The sequence below is a fragment of the Hemitrygon akajei genome, chromosome 9 (genome assembly GCF_048418815.1).
Source record: "Hemitrygon akajei chromosome 9, sHemAka1.3, whole genome shotgun sequence".
In the NCBI taxonomy this organism is placed as follows: domain Eukaryota; kingdom Metazoa; phylum Chordata; class Chondrichthyes; order Myliobatiformes; family Dasyatidae; genus Hemitrygon; species Hemitrygon akajei.
The window spans coordinates 62,080,824-62,096,943 of NC_133132.1; the positions used below are offsets into that span (position 1 = coordinate 62,080,824).

At 45.1% G+C, this 16,120-nt stretch overlaps 1 protein-coding gene across 1 annotated transcript; it reads left to right on the plus strand.

The window, feature by feature from the left end:
* The first annotated feature begins 622 nt into the window (after window positions 1–622).
* On the plus strand, window positions 623–13,625 carry LOC140733167 (histone H3.3A). The gene is made up of 4 exons (XM_073056105.1): window positions 623–779; window positions 9,668–9,823; window positions 11,257–11,410; window positions 12,748–13,625. Exons 2-4 carry the CDS (start codon window positions 9,696–9,698, stop codon window positions 12,874–12,876), a joined length of 411 nt encoding a protein of 136 aa, XP_072912206.1. The 5' UTR covers window positions 623–779; window positions 9,668–9,695; the 3' UTR covers window positions 12,877–13,625.
* The last annotated feature ends 2,495 nt before the right edge of the window (window positions 13,626–16,120 follow it).

A 16,120-nucleotide genomic window follows, 5' to 3' on the forward strand; every position in this document is an offset into this window, starting at 1 on the left:
ATCCCAGCTAGAGTGGTGTTTAACTGGCCGCTGTAAGTTACCTCCGAAGACCTCATTCCCTGGGAGAGGGAGAAGATGGGGTGGGCTACGCCCTGTGATAATCTGGAGGAAGACTTGGTGAGCTGCTGTCCACGGCTCTATGCTAAACAAAGAAGATCAGAGATGAGTGTAGATTGGCAAACAAGCAGCACTGATAAGAATGGCCCGTTTCTGTGCTGCACCATTGGAATCCTATCTTAAACGAATGCAGGAAATGTGGCAGCCGATCTACACATGGAAACATACACAAACATTCTAATAATTATCCATAATCTCTTTTATTTCCAGCATTAGAGATAAATGTTGACCTCAGGACCGCAGAGAGGGGACGGCGTCGTGAAATAGTGCTATGGGATCTCTTAGGAGGACTCCTCCTCAGTTGTGACAGTACAGAACCGCTTTCAGAGTCGCCCTGGAAGGTCAAATCCCCACTTTTCGGCTTTCGTTTAACGAGCTTCCTGTGCCTGTTAAAACACGGGACAGTGCTTGGCGATGGCGGGGAGCGGTGAAATGAAACCGAGCCACCGACACCGGAATGCCGGAGCCGCTCCGGATCGGTGGGTGTGTGCAGTGCACAGAGAGAGGAGGCAGGGTCGGGCGCAGGAGCTGCTGGGAAGCCCTCGTCAGCCATTTTCTTCAATTGTGTTTTCCAGCCGGAGGAATATCTGCTGTAAAGAGGGATTTCTGCTCGAGAAGAGGTTCGGACGGAGGGGAACCGAGAGCGGCTGGAAGAAGACGAGGTGAGTACCAGTGTGTTGTATTAATTCGTTAGACGACAACTTTCACGGGCATGTCAGTGCGGTCTTACTCAGTTTCCTTGTATTTACGTTGTACCAGCTCTTTGTGAGGACTAACGCTGCTTTAACAAACTTTAAGGTATCCATTTTGTGCCAGCAAAATTGTAACAAAATTCGCGCGTTCCTCGGTCAACGTTCCAGTTTCTTCTCACTTCTCCCTCCTTTCTCTCTACGTAGCAGCCCCTCTCTGTGCTCTGCGCCCTATTTAAATCGCCCTTAATGTTATTGTTAGTTTATTTCTCTTTTCTTTTATTATTGTTTACAACTCCAACCCCAAAAAGTGTTTCGATTTCGTTTCGTCAATTTACAAGGACTTCCGTAATTGCTGTTGAAAACGTGTTGCTTGAGGGTATATCGGCTTACTTTTAGTATTAGTTGCAAAGCAGAGAGGCGACAGATGAATATTTAATTTCGCTTTGTTTTCCTCGTCACCTTCACCATCTTTGCTTGCTCTCTCTCTCCTTTGTTGCATCGCCCATTTTAACCACGGGTGTCCTCTATGCTAACCAGGAGCTCAGTGTTCTCGTTCAACACAACGGTGTTCTTTTTAAGTTTGTTTTTGGTGGGTGAGTGAGCAAAATATTAAAATTAATCCGTTTTACATTTTGTAACAATCTGCCAGACTATTGAAGAATGTAAATTATAAGGCGGGAGTTGGATCAGTTTCTGTTTCAAACTGGGCTGCGTGTGTAGGCTTAAACAAGCTATTCGCTTCCCAGAGCACTCTTATCCACACCAGGCTGAGAAAGTGTTACATTTACTTGTATTTGGTGTAGTTTCTTTTCGTATTTATTTCAACGACTGGTCAAAAAAAAATGCAGTTCACATTCGATCCAGGCAGCCCCTCCACTTCCTGCACCTATCGATAACCGACAGTGGTAGCCCGTGTTTTCTGTTGCAAATAACAGCAACGGATTGCGTGGGAGTTGGAGTGGAAAAATTGCCAAAAGTTTCAAGGACAAAAATAGTAAATAGTTCTAAACAGGGAGGCGAAATTTTAGTTGGTTCAGCGCCGTTCCCCAACATGTACTATGTTGGTTCAATGCCTTCTCGGCTTAATGGAGATGTCTTTCACCCAATAAACAGAAACTGGGAAAACTTTCTCAAAATATCGGAGAACTTCTCACTCAGGTAGAGGTTATATTTGAACCCTAATTTCTGCATTAACCTGTTGTCACCTGATTCAGTTCTAAAACTGTGACCTCTTCAACATGCTCCCGGCAGTAAAACTCCGGTAATCCAGCACACGTGGGATTTTGAGACTGGAAGATCTCTCAGATTATTGGATGTTTATCCACAACCTACTGTGCAGGTTAAGATGTTACACTGTGGTATAATTGCCCAGTGAACCACACAAGTTTAAAGGGTGCTGGGTGCATGAGCTGAGCCTGGGGAGAGGATGGCACATGTTCCCTGGTGGTCTGGATTGTAAACCACCAGGAATTCTGGATTGTCCGATAGTGGATTATTGTTGTTCTGCCATAACATCGGATCTCATACATTGTGCTGGTAGTCTCGACTACTTGCCTTCCTGTTGTCAATGGTGAATTTGCTGACGTGTCAACTGTTGAGTGGAGGAGGAGGGGAAGATTCTGTCAAGTGAAGATTGTCGAGATTCTGTGGTGGTCACCACTGGAGGGGTGGTGGGGGAGAGAAGACCACCCTTGGGTAACCTTGTATTGAGCTGAGGGTGATGCCCTATATGCCAGACTGGCCTCTTGAAATGGCCCGGCCCACATACCTAGAGACAACACCTGCCAACTTACACATTTACCATTATCATTGCCTATTTGGCCGTGGAAGGCATCTCATTCGGGGGAGGAGGCAGGAGGAGTCTCCCTTTGTTGATATCAGAGACTGCATATGCTGGTTGGAGGAACATCTGTGGAAGCCAATGGACAGGTGATGTTCTGTTGTCCCACCCTGGTCATGCTTCTTCCTCCTGTCGAGCGAAGACAAAGGCTCTGAGAGTTCTTACCACCAGGAACAAGGACAGTGTCTGTCCTGGGACTCTGACATGGACCTCTCCTACAGTCTTGATTGTTCAGTCTGTCTAGTCAGCGCCCTTGAACTTCGCTTACCTCCACTGCACTTTCTCTGTAACTGGATTACTTTGTTTCTTTTTCTCTACTTCAGTGTACATGTGTCTGGATTGATCATGCAAACAAAGGCTTTTCACTTAATCTTGGTACACTGGAGGATGATGAAACCAATACAAAATGTAATTGCATCAGGAGGGATTGGCAAGAGGCCAGTTCCAGCAGCGTTCTGCACGTGGTGTGACCAAGTTAGATTGTGTAGGCTTGTGAATTGAGCATTGTAATTTATCCGTTATTTTTATGCTCTCCCCTCCCGCCTGCAGTTTTTGTTGCTGTTGCTAATTGGTGCTCTCCAGTCGTTCAGGGTTAATACCGTACTTCACACTCTCCACTGCAACTCACAGTCCCAGTTCCAGCTGCAACTTGGCAAAATTACTGGGAAATTTATCTGACATCAAAAAGATCTAATTGAAAGTGCGTTGGGAAACTCACACAAAGAATAAGTTAAAAGCAAATGGGACTGGCTTAGATGGGTAACCTGGTTAGCATGACTGAGTCCCTCCTAATTATTGGCTTATTGATGTCTCAGGTACAGTGAAAAACTTTGTTTTGCATGCTATCCTTTCAGAAAAGCAATAACAGAGCGCTGAACTATTACAGATTCAGAGAAAGTGTGCTACAGGTAGACGACGAGGTGCGAGGCCAGATTGTAGGTGGAGTTCATTTTATCATACAAGTGGACTGTTCGGTAGTTATAACAGTGGAACAAAAGCTGTCCTTTCAGGATTTTTGTATCTTCAGAGAGGGGAGAAGAAAGACTGCCTGTGGTGGGAGGGGTCTTTGATTCTGCTGGTTGCTTTACCGAGGCAGCAGGGAGTTAAAGACGGAGTCCATGGAGGGGAGGCTGGTTTCTGTGATGTGCAGTTTCTTCTGTTCTCGGCAGACCGGTTGCCATACTAGGCCGTGATATGTCTTGTTAGGATGCTTTCTGTGGTGCATCTACGGTAATTGGTGAGGGTTCTTTAAGGTTGTCATTCCCGGGGTAATGGGAATAAGCTCCCACCACCTATTAAATGCTCCCAATGGTGTGCATCTCCAGTGGCCTCTGACAACCAAGTCCAGTTCTTGCCCTTCACATGTGGCTTAGTACTAAGCCTGGCAGAATTGTTTCTACTGACAGAAGGGGCAATGGCGGGTTACTGGCGCTGTAAAATCAATTGCTTTGGGCAGTTGGGACGTCAGCCGCGGTTGGCAGCTCACCCAGGAGAAGGAGAACTCTGATCTCATACCTATGCTACCTTGCAGATATACCCACTCATGGGAGTAAACCCCCAAAAATTCTGGAGCAGGAGTCCCAAAGCAGCCCTGCGTTGACTGGCAGCTCTTGCGATGTCCCTGTATCACATAACCATATAACAATTACAGCACAGAAACAGGCCATCTCGGCCCTTCTAGTCCGTGCCGAACGCTTACTCTCACCTAGTCCCACCTACCTGCACTCAGTCCAAAACCCTCCATTCCTTTCCTGTCCATTTACCTATCCAATTTTACTTTAAATGACAATACCAAACCCGCCTCTGCCACTTCTACTGGAAGCTCGTTCCACACAGCTACCACTCTCTGAGTAAAGAAGTTCCCCCTCATGTTACCCCTGAACTTTTGCCCCTTCTCTCAACTCATGCCCTCTTGTTTGAGTCTCCCTTACTCTCAATGGAAAAAGCCTATCCATGTCAACTCTATCTATGCCCCTCATAATTTTAAGTACCTCTATCAAGTACCCCCTCAACCTTTTACGCTCCAAAGAATAAAAACCTGACTTGTTCAACCTTTCTCTGTAATTTAGGTGCTGAAACCCAGGTAACATTCTAGTAAATCTCCTCTGTACTCTCTATTTTGTTGACATCTTTCCTATAATTTGGTGACCAGAACTGTACACAATACTTCAAATTTGGCCTCACCAATGGCTTGTACAATGTTAACATTACATCCCAACTCCTATACTCGATGCTCTGATTTATAAAGGCCAGCATACCAAAAGCTTTCTTCACCACCCTATCCACATGAGATTCCACCTTCAGGGAACTATGCACCATTATTCCTAGATCACTCTGTTCTACTGCATTCCTCAATGCCCTACCATTTACGATGTATGTCCTGTTTTGATTAGTCCTACCAAAATGTCACACCTCACACTTATCAGCATTAAACTCGATCTGCCATCTTTCAGCCCACTCTTCTAACTGGCCTAAATCTCTCTGCAAGCTTTGAAAACCTACTTCATTATCCACAACGCCACCTATCTTAGTATCATCTGCGAACTTACTAATCCAATTCACCACCCCATCCTCCAGATCATTAATGTATATGACAAACAACATTGGACCTAGTACAGACCTGAGGCACACCACTAGTCACCGGCCTCCAACCTGACAAACAGTTATCCACCACTACTCTCTGGCATCTTCCATCCAGCCACTGTTGAATCCATTTTACTACTTCAATATTAATACGTAACTATTGAACCTTCCTAACTAACCTTCCGTGCGGAACCTTGTCAAAGGCCTTACTGAAGTCCATATAGATAACATCCACTGCTTTACCCTCATCAACTTTCCTAGTAACCTCTTCAAAAAAAAAATTCAATAAGATTTGTCAAACATGACCTTCCACGCACAAATCGGCCTCTCTGTTCTTTGGATTGATGATGTGCGTGGAGAGGGGAGCCTGCTGCATAGCTAACAGCTTGTTCTCCATATGGTACTCCCCTGGCTTGTGTATCACATAGGACGCAGTGTCACTGTTCAGCCCTGACCAACAGAGGGCCTCATGAGAGTCAACAGAGACGTGCAAATTTCCTGACTTCTGAGGAAGTAGAGGCACTGATGCACCTATTTGGCCATGGCATTAATGTGGTTGGGTGAGGACAGGCTGCTGGCGATGTGTGCACCTGGGAACGTGAAGTTCTGCACCATGGATACATCCAGAGGCACGTACTCTGCCCTTCTTCCTATAGTCAGAATCAGTTCCTTTGTTTTGCTGACATTGAGGGAGATGTTGTTGACACCATGCCAGGGAAACTCTACTCTACTTCTTGGTCAGTGGCTCAGATTGCACTGGGACTGATTTGTTCCTATTGCCACTTGGATTCTGTATTTATGTGTCAGGCATCAGGTGATAGACCGCAAGACCTGTCCCTGGATGTCCCTGACAGCTTGTGCCTTTGGTCACCTTTTCCATTAATCGGGGAGCTGAGTTGTTCAGACAGCTCTTGGGTGAATGTTTGAAAATGTTAAAGGTGGTCTGGGTAGATAGATCATATGGAATCGAATGCTGAGAAATGAGAGGAAATGCTTTCTGATGATATGGGGGGGGGGATTGGGCCCATCAAGTCAATGCTAGCTCAGAACAATCCTATTCTTTCCACACTCCCATCAGCTCTCTCCCCACCCCTCGCAAGAAACCACTTGTCTGCACACAAACAATTATGACAGTCAGTTAACCTACCTGCTGATTGGGATGTGGGAGGGAAACGGGGCACACGTGAGAAACCCACACGGTCACAGGGTCACACCCAAGGTCAGGATTGAACATGTCTCTGGTGCTATGACGATGGCTGTACCAGCTGAAAAGGACGGCTGGTAACCCAGTAATGAACCCTGGTGCAGATCACAGTGGAATAGTTGTACAGAGTGCTTTTGGTCAGGAGGGAGAGATCCAGGCTCGCAGGTCTTGTCTCCTGGTTTACACCCTCATTTTAAAGTACTTTCATTTTTCAGCTCCTTCCCTCCCTATCAGTGTCACTTCTGTCATCCAACACCGTCCATCATGTCCCTGTAGCCTGTGTGTCACCCGTCGGTCACGTCCCTGTAGCCTGTGTGTGACACCTGTCACCCAGGAACACTCTGTGACGGTCACCCCCATCACCCAACAATCTTTCATCATCTCTGTAAACTGCATCACCCAGTGCCCCTCTGTCCCTCAGCAAACCCTTGCTTCCCTGCGTTGCTAGGGTTGAAATGTCTTAAGAGTAGAGAGCATGTATTTAAGTTGTGAGGTGGATAAGTTCAGCGGAGATGTGCAGGGCAAGGTTTGTTTTTTTTTACACAGTGGTGGGTGCCTGGAATGTGCTTCCAGGAGTGGTAGTGAAGGCAAATCCAATAGGGACATGAATGCCTTATGAGAACAGGTTGAGTGAACTCGGCCTTTTCTCCTTGGAGCAACGGAGGATGAGAGGTGACCTGATAGAGGTGTATAAGATGATGAGAGGCTTTTTTCCAGGGCTGAAATGGCTGCTACAAGAGGACACAGGTTTAAGGTGCTGGGGAGTGGGTACAGAGGAGATGTCAGGGGTAAGTTTTTTTTACTCAGAGTGGGGAGTTTGTGGAATGGGCTGCCAGCAACGGTAGAGGCGGATATGATAGGGTCTTTTAAGAGACTTTTGGATAGGTACGTGGAGCTTAGAAAAATAGAGGGCTATGGGTAAGCCTGGTAATATCTAAGGTAGGGACATGTTCAGCACAACTTTGTGGGCTGAAGGGCCTGTATTGTGCTGTAGGTTTTCTATGCTTCTATGAATCTGCAGGAAATATAAAGATAGGGACATTGTAAGTGGAAGGGATTAGTTTAATTTGGTAGATGTGGTGGACTGTTCCTGTGCTTGTACTACTTGCTTCCAACACAGTGTGGGGAGCAGCAAGAAATAGATGGCTGCTCCTAGTTGAGGAATTCTACCCCCCCCCACCCCGTCTTCATAACAGCAGCCTCTGTTTGTGTAATGGCTCTAAAGATGCAAGTAGCTTCACTTCCCTCATGGTGGAGAGAGAGGTAATCAATTACTGAGTCGAGCTATAGTAAAACTCAAGATAACCCGCTCTCTGATTGGGTATCCTGAAGCTTTGGCATGCAAGAGGACTCTTTGTAAACTTGCTGGGCTCTCCTATTCGTAGGTTCACTGATTTGGATACTGTATTATTGTGTAACATTTTAAAAAATGAATTAAAAGCATGTGTTATTAAAAGGATTAGCATCTAGTAACCCAGGAAACCTACCAATCTGCCACACTAGCTCTGAGCATACCACATGATCAGTGTTTGATGGCTAAAGGCCAAGTAATTTGGATCAAAACCAATTGGGGGAAGTCATTTATGGATTTGAACTGAACTTGTCCCATCAGTGGATTAATGAGTTAAGCAGCATGGAAACAGGCCGTTTGGCCCAACTTGTCCATGTTGACGGATCTACCCATCTGAGCTAATCCCATTTGGCTACACTAGCCCGTATCCCTAAATCTTTCAAGTGTCCTTTCAACTTTTCCATTTATTGTACCTGTCCAAGTGTCTTTAAAATGTTGTTACTGTGTCCTCTACCACTTCCTCTGGCAGCTCATTCTACATAGGCACACCATCTGTGTGAAAAGTTGCCTCCTGGGTCCGTCCCCTTTAAATCTTTTCTCTCTGGCCTTAAACCTACTCCCTCCACAAACCTCCAGAAGGCCACCTCTCATTCTCCTTCACTCTCAGCGCATCCCATCTTTGTGTATAACAGTTGATCATCTTTTCTGTACCCTCTCTAGCTCTCTAGAGCCTGGAGCCCGTTGGTGCCTTGCATCCCCATTCAGTTTATTGGTGCCCTTTGGAAGAAACCTCCAATTCCTCAGCTCTGCAGTATGTTTCTCCCTGATTGTTGCCTCCAACATGTGTGGAAAGAGGATCAGTGGAGATCAGTTTCACCTGTGGCTCTGTTGTCCAGGGAACGGATTAAAACGTTGATGCGAAGTGTCCTGGTTAGGGGGAAAGACCTTTCTCCAGGTTGGGGGTGGTGATGACCCACCCACTCAGCTGGGTACTTCGTTGCTGCTTATCCCTACAGCATGGAAATTTCAGCCTAACTCATCCATGCTAACAATACCCATCTCAGCTTGCAGGTAAAACAGTTGGCAATTGCTTGGAGTATTGGTGGCACTCCAATCTTTCTTCATCTAATTGGCTTACGTGAGCTAAGGGTGAATATTCTGCCATAATTTATTATACACTATCGTAGACAAAGTTTGATGGCTACCAGAGTGCTAATGGAGAGATAGGGACTGCGAATTTATTCGGTTGAGGCCTACTACTGTCCATTCGAGCTGCCTGACCCTCCAGTAGCTCTATTTTGTTGCTCCCTATCCCAGTGTCAGTAGTTGTCTCAATTTTATTACTCCACTGCAAAGTCCCTTCAATGTGTGCCCACTTTGAAGAAGTTCCCCATCTCTGCAGGAGAGACCCTGTCTCGCTGCTCCCTCTGTGACCCAGTTCAAACAGTAGCTCCTCTTTTGCTCTCGATTCAGAGTTATACAGAGGCTGTTGGGTGCCTGGAATGTACTGCCTGGGGCAATGGTGGAGGCAAATACAATAGGGATGTTTATTTTAATTAGGCACATGAATATGCAGAGACAGGAGGGAATGGCCAGTATGTGGGTAGAATGGATTAGATTAGTTTGGCACAAGATCGTGGATTGAAGGGCCTATTCTTGTACTGTAACTGTTCTATTCGTGCATCTGCAGTTTCTTGTCTTGATGATGGTTGAGTGCCAAGTACTTAAATTGCCTGGATTTGTGACTACTGGTTTGGGGAAAGGTCAGTCAACTCCAGCCTTGTCAGGAATGTTACATTTTGGGAGAGATCTATGTGGACAAGATAGTGCAGACGTTGGAACAGCCCTGTTGCCCTCGAGCTCACATCACTGCTGCCTTGTGCCAGTCCTGCAGTGCTCTCTGCTGTCTAATGTCTCACTCATTTCTGTTTGTGCTTCAGTTGCTAGGATTGACCGCGAGGACGGAAGATGGCTCGTACCAAGCAAACTGCCCGCAAATCCACTGGTGGTAAAGCTCCAAGGAAGCAGCTGGCAACCAAAGCAGCACGAAAAAGTGCCCCATCCACTGGTGGCGTGAAGAAACCTCACCGCTACCGGTTAGTGGACAACCTGGGGTCCGATTATTGTGTCTGAGCTTGAGAAAGCTCACTATTTAGTGGGTGATGAAAACATTTCCTGCCCAGTTTCTAGAGAATAACATCGGCATTGTACAGATGGCAAAGAACAAGTATCTGACAGAAGGGAGGAAATGTCACAGTCATAGCATGAAAACAGGCCCTTTGGCCAACTTGTCTATGCCAAACAAAATCCCCATCTAAGTTAGTCCCACTTGCTATGTCTCTATACCTCTATCCTTGAGGGTCAGATCATCTACTCCTGTTTCTGCTTAAGCGATACTCAGTCATATTACTCTACGACTATCATTTCCAGCAGACTTCATTGCAATGTGCTTTGAGTTGCTGAACTACCTGAAGTAGATGGAGACAGATGAGACTGAAAGCTTCCCCAGCTGCATTAAGCTTATATTAACAAGCATCGTATTGCTTGCTGGATCTTGTTCTGAAAAGAGCATCATTGGGTTTTAAGATCTAAGCTGCAGGGGGGTAGAAAGTACTGTAAAATTTCCAATATTTTTGTGGCTGCTATTTTTTCATTATAGGATTTAATTTATATTGAGTCAGAGTTCCACAGCAGAGAAACTAGCCCTGCTGTGTGCAGAAGAGGTTCACCAAAATGCTGCCTGATTAGAGGGTTATCAGCTATGAGGAGAGATTGGACAAACTCTGCAGCAGTGGAGGCTAAATGGGCAAACCAATGGAAATGTATAAAAGTGAGAGGCAATAGATAGAAAAGAGCCTTTCTCTCCCCTTCTCCCCCACCCCAAGCAGAACTGTCTTAATAATAGAGGGCATAACTTCAGGGTGAGAGGGGAAGGATTTTTAAGAGTAGTAGGTACCTGGAACATACTGCCAAGGGAAAAGACAGGATAGTGACATTTCAGAGGCATTTGGACAGGCAGAGAATCTAAGGATATGGATCAGGTGCAGGCAGGTACCTTGTTTGGTATCTTGGTTTGACACAGACATTGTAGGCCAAAAGAGTCTTTTCCTATGTTGTACTGTTCCATATTCTGCACTAAGTTCTGGCCCAAGGTAGACCCATTTGCCTGTATTAGCCCACAGTCTAAATATCTTTTCCCTCAGCATTTAAAAAAAATTTATAATATATGTTCGAGTGCACCAATTTGAACAGGAGTGTGGGGACTGGGAGAACTCACGACGTCAGAGAGAACTTGCAAGCTCTGTAGGCAGCGCTGGAGGTCAGGATTGAAACAGGGTTATTGGAGCCATGAGGTAGTACTTTCCTAGCTGTGCCACTGCACTATGCCCATCTACCATCAATTCATAATTGAGCTCGTAACTGAATTCCTTCAATAGTTTTTGCCAAAAAGTTGCATGATACTCGAGTACAGAAATAGTGTGATATTGACTTGCAGAAATCCATGCATCTCTTTAATCTTCTCTCTCAGCCCAGGTACTGTGGCTCTCCGAGAAATCAGACGTTATCAAAAGTCGACTGAACTTCTGATTCGCAAACTTCCATTCCAGCGTCTCGTTCGTGAAATTGCTCAGGACTTCAAGACTGACTTGCGCTTCCAAAGTGCAGCCATTGGTGCTTTACAGGTATGTTTGCGGAGTCTGTATAAAGCATTGGTCAGCACACATTTTTAATATTGCGAGCAATCTTGGGCTTTGTATCTAAGGAGGGATGTGCTGGCCCTGGAGAGGGTCCAGAGGAGGTTGATGTCTCTGGCTCTGTACTCAATGGAGTTCAGGGTGGGCATTGGGGGTGGGAGCAATCTCACAGTAACCTACCTGGAGAGAGAGAAAATATAGTGAAGATGGTTTGGGTAATGGGTGAGCCAAGGTTACTACCTACAGCCTCAGAATAAAGGGACATCCTTTAAAATGAGATTAGAAGGAATTCATCAGACGGTGTAGCTGGGGGATTTGATGGAACACAGGGATGTGGAGGCCAAGTCATTAGGTGTATTTAAGGCAGAGATTGATAGGCCTTGTTTGGTAAGGGAATTAAAGGTTACAGGGAGAAAGTGGGAAAATGGGGTTGTGGGATATAAAATATTAGTCACGATTGGCCTGAATCTGCTCCTTTATCTTAAGGTTTTACGGTCATGGTTAAGAAAGGCAAGTATGTCAAGATGGTTTGTATTTAAACACGGTATGTCTGACACTATTCCCATCCGAGGGCCAGTAAGGGCACTCTTGTTTGACACAGAGGTAGTGAGTTCAAGCCTCAGTCTGGGTTGTCCTTCCTTAGAATGCCAGAGGCAGTGTGTCAGATGTGGGGGCTCCTCCAGGGCAGTAGTGAAGGAAAGTTGCACGTCAGAAGAGCTATCTTCTGACCAAGGTTATAACCGAGAACATATCACGTTGACAAACCAGAGTTCTCCATATTGCTGTGGCCACTAGAGGTCCTGAATCATCTGGTTTCATGAGGTGGTGTTTCTGCTCTCATCCAGTTTAGCTGTCTTTTGCTTGTCAAGCAGTTTCTTTTGCAGTTTATTTTACAGCAGGGTGTAGTGGTTCCTTGCACATGAACATGGTAATGTGCAAATGATGAGCATGAACAATGGAATGGTGGTAACTTTAATAGTGAAAAAAAGAAATGCTAAAGTAACAGAACTGAGAGATACAGAGTTAAGGGTTTGAGAACATGACAGCAACACCAGGAAGGAAGTGTGAAAGAAGTGATCAGTTCAGAGTCTGATAGCAGTAACGAAAAGGCTGCTCTCGAGTAAGGAGAAATGGAAATGAGAGTTTAATTGCTCATTGGAAGAGCAGTGTGGGCTAATGGAATCCACTCACTGAGAGATTTAGGTGTTAAGGATTAGTATTTTGTCAGTGGTAGATAAAATTCTTGGCTCCTGCTTCCGACAATTACAATATTGTTAGTGGTTTAGATGAATTTATGTACTAAATGATTCCTTCTTCCCTTCTAGGAAGCAAGTGAAGCTTATCTGGTGGGACTGTTTGAAGACACCAACCTCTGCGCTATACATGCCAAGCGCGTGACAATCATGCCAAAGGATATACAGCTTGCTCGCCGCATCCGCGGGGAGCGTGCTTAAACACCCGTTTGTCGTTGGGGTGGGGGGGGGAAGTGAATGAGGAGAGAGCTGCCATTTAACTTTCCCTGGTTTAAAACAATTATCACAACTTTCAACCACCCCCAAAATATCTTGAAAGTGTAACTTAAATTGGTATAATCTTCCTGTCTGGTAGTAGTCGGTGGCTGCTTATTTTATTCTTTCAGGGGAAGGGAGGTTAGGGTGGGGGGGTAGAGCATGGAATCTGGGGGTGAAGGATGGTGGAGATGTGCGCAGGATAAATAGGGGAAGAAAGAGGTTGAGCCATGGGGAGAAGTGTGTGCTGAACATTAGAGCATTAATCAGTGGGGTGGGATACTGTAATTCTAGAGACTTTAAACGCGCTGGGGAGCAGGTGCTAGAATCTCATAAGCACCTGGTGGACATTCTTAGTTTTAAGCGTACATAATTTTTTTATTTCTCTGGAAGGATGAAATTAAAGTGGATTTATAAATTTGATTTTTTTCTCCCCTTCCCAGTTTCCAGCAGTGCAGCTTTGAAAATACTTTAAAATGACTTTTGAACAGCGCCAGCATTTTTTTTATATATAGGACAAACAAATTTCTTATCAGATCTGAAATATAAAATTTAATATTTTTCATAAAGTAGATCCCATTGTTTGCTTTACTTTTTATAAGAAATGTTTTTGGTGTATTTAGTAACTGTTTTTAAATATTTGTGTGTACTTTTCTGTTTCTGGTAAGGTTTTCCTATTAAAGTATTTGAAAGAGTGTGTGGCATATCTGTATAAAACCGGTACAGTTGATGAACAGTGTGATATCCTTCAGTATCTTAGCAACCCAACGTGGTTCCTTACTAAGAATCCCAGATATTAGTGACCAACTTCACAGTAAAGAAAATAAATCACTAGTTTCCTGCACGACCTTACATATGTTCTGAAGGCCCGTAGAACAAAAAGGATGAGCAGAGAACAAGCAAAGCTGTTTTTGAGTGGAACAGTGGGGCTTCAGAAATTGAAGCAGATCTCACTAACTGGTGGCTTTATGAAATGGTTAGACTGGTACAATAAAAACATTCGTTAATGCAAAGGCAAGAAATCTTTCATCCTTGGTCAAGTGAATGTATGACTCCAAACTGACAGTGTTTGATGCCCATCACCATCATCACCACAGACCCTGTGGCATCTATATCTGTGTCACCAGTCATGGAACCACACACCACAGGACCAGCTCCTTCACCCCATGATGTTGTGCCAAGGTTAATTCAACTAGTCTCTCTACCTGCACAAGTCCATATCCCTTCATTCTTTGTATATTCATAAACTAAGAACCTCAAGTGCCTCAATCATATTTGCCTCCACTACCACCCTTGGCAGCTTATCCAGGCACCCAACACTTCCTGCAAAATCAGGTTGCTCCACACACCTCCAATGATCTACCCACTCTCCTTACGCATCGCGAGCATTCATTTGTCCACAACTGCACTGGTAGGAGCAACCATGGAAAATTCATTTGGGTCAGTGTTTTCATGCTTGCAGTTCAATACTGTGTCGTAGAAAAGATGTGGTTAAACTGGAAAGAGTGCAGAAAAGATTTATGAGGACACTGCCAGAACCACAGGGCCTGAGTTATGGGCAGATTGCCAGACCTTATTCCTTGGAGTGTACAAGAATGATGAAAATTATGAGGCAAAGATAAGGTGGATATCAGGTCTTTTCCTTGGAGTAAGGGATCCAAAACTAGGGAAGCATAGGATTAGAGCAAGAGGGGAAAATTTAAAAAGGGACCTGAGGGGCAACTTTTATACATGCAGAGAATGACATATAGAACAGGTACTTAAGATGCACTTGGAGGAAGTGGGGGCTTAGAATAGAGTTGAACACAGGAAATTGAGACTAAGTCATTGGGCCAAAAGGTCTCTGCATATTGCAATGCCCCATGACTCATCAGACCACCCTAGGTTCACGTATGCAGAACAGTAAACAATATGATTGCACAACTCAAAAGATCAGTTTAAATTCTGTATTTGGAAGCAGATGCCAAGAACATCCTTGACAAATGATGGGAATCAAGCTGAATACAAGCACCTGCAACTATCATTGGGCATCTTGGCTTCCTCTTGAGACTCCCTACCCTCACCAAAGCTGGTATCCAGCCACTTAACTTAGCCCATACTCTCCACCTCACACAGGGATCGCACCCGTAGTCATTCCCTTGTCCTTTCATCTCTCCAACTATCCCTCCTGGTACTTACCCCGGCAAGTTAAACAAGTGCCACATCTGCACATTCCCCTCCAGTCCTTCCGAGTGAGGTAACACTTCACCTGCATGCAGTGCTCGCGATGTGGCCTCCATTGGTGAGAGGCAACATGGAATAGGGGCTGCTTTGTCGAGCACCTTTGCTCCATCTGCAAAAAGCAGGATTTCCTGGCGGCCAACTGTTTTGTCCGATCTCCATTCCAACAAGTTGGTCCATGGTTTCTTTTACTGATACGATGAAGCCACTCAGGTTAGAGGAGCAATACCTTATACTCTGTCTGGGTAGCCTCCAACCTGAAGGTATGAGCATCAATTTCTCCTAACTTCTGGTAATTGTTCCTCCCCCCTTCGATTCCCTACTCTGGCCTCCCTCTTCCCTCTTCTCACATGCCTATGAGTCCCGGTGCCCCTCCTTCCTTTCTTCCCATGGTCCACTCTCCTACGAGTTTCTTTCTGCTTCAGCCCTTTTATCTTTTTCACCCATCGCCTCTGCTTCTTACTTCATCCACCCACAACCTAGCTTATACTCCTTCCCCTCCCCAAACCTTATTCTGGGGTCATCCCCCTTCCTTTGCTGTCTAATGAGTCTTGGCCTGAAACATCAATTGTTTATTTCTATAGACACTGCCTGACTTGCAAGAGTTCCTCCAACATTTTGTGCTGCTCTCAATTTCGAGCAGCTGCAGAATCTCTTCTATTTATGATTCAGCCACTTGGTATCAAGTGGATAAGCGGGGACAATCAATCAGGTATGCCCTCTTTACAATAGATAAACAAATCAGCAAATCAATCCCTTATCTAACTACTTTCAATCACCAGCCATTGTTACCCTATTGGAATTTGAACCACGACAATTTGGCTTACCGGCTTCATCACAGCAGTGTTCCAAACATGGAGCCGTGAGCTGAATTCCCTGACATAACCCAGGAGACATCACATCCTCTCAAGCCTTCTCCATCATTTAATAAGATCATTAACTGCTTACATGGGGTTTGTGTGTGTACAAA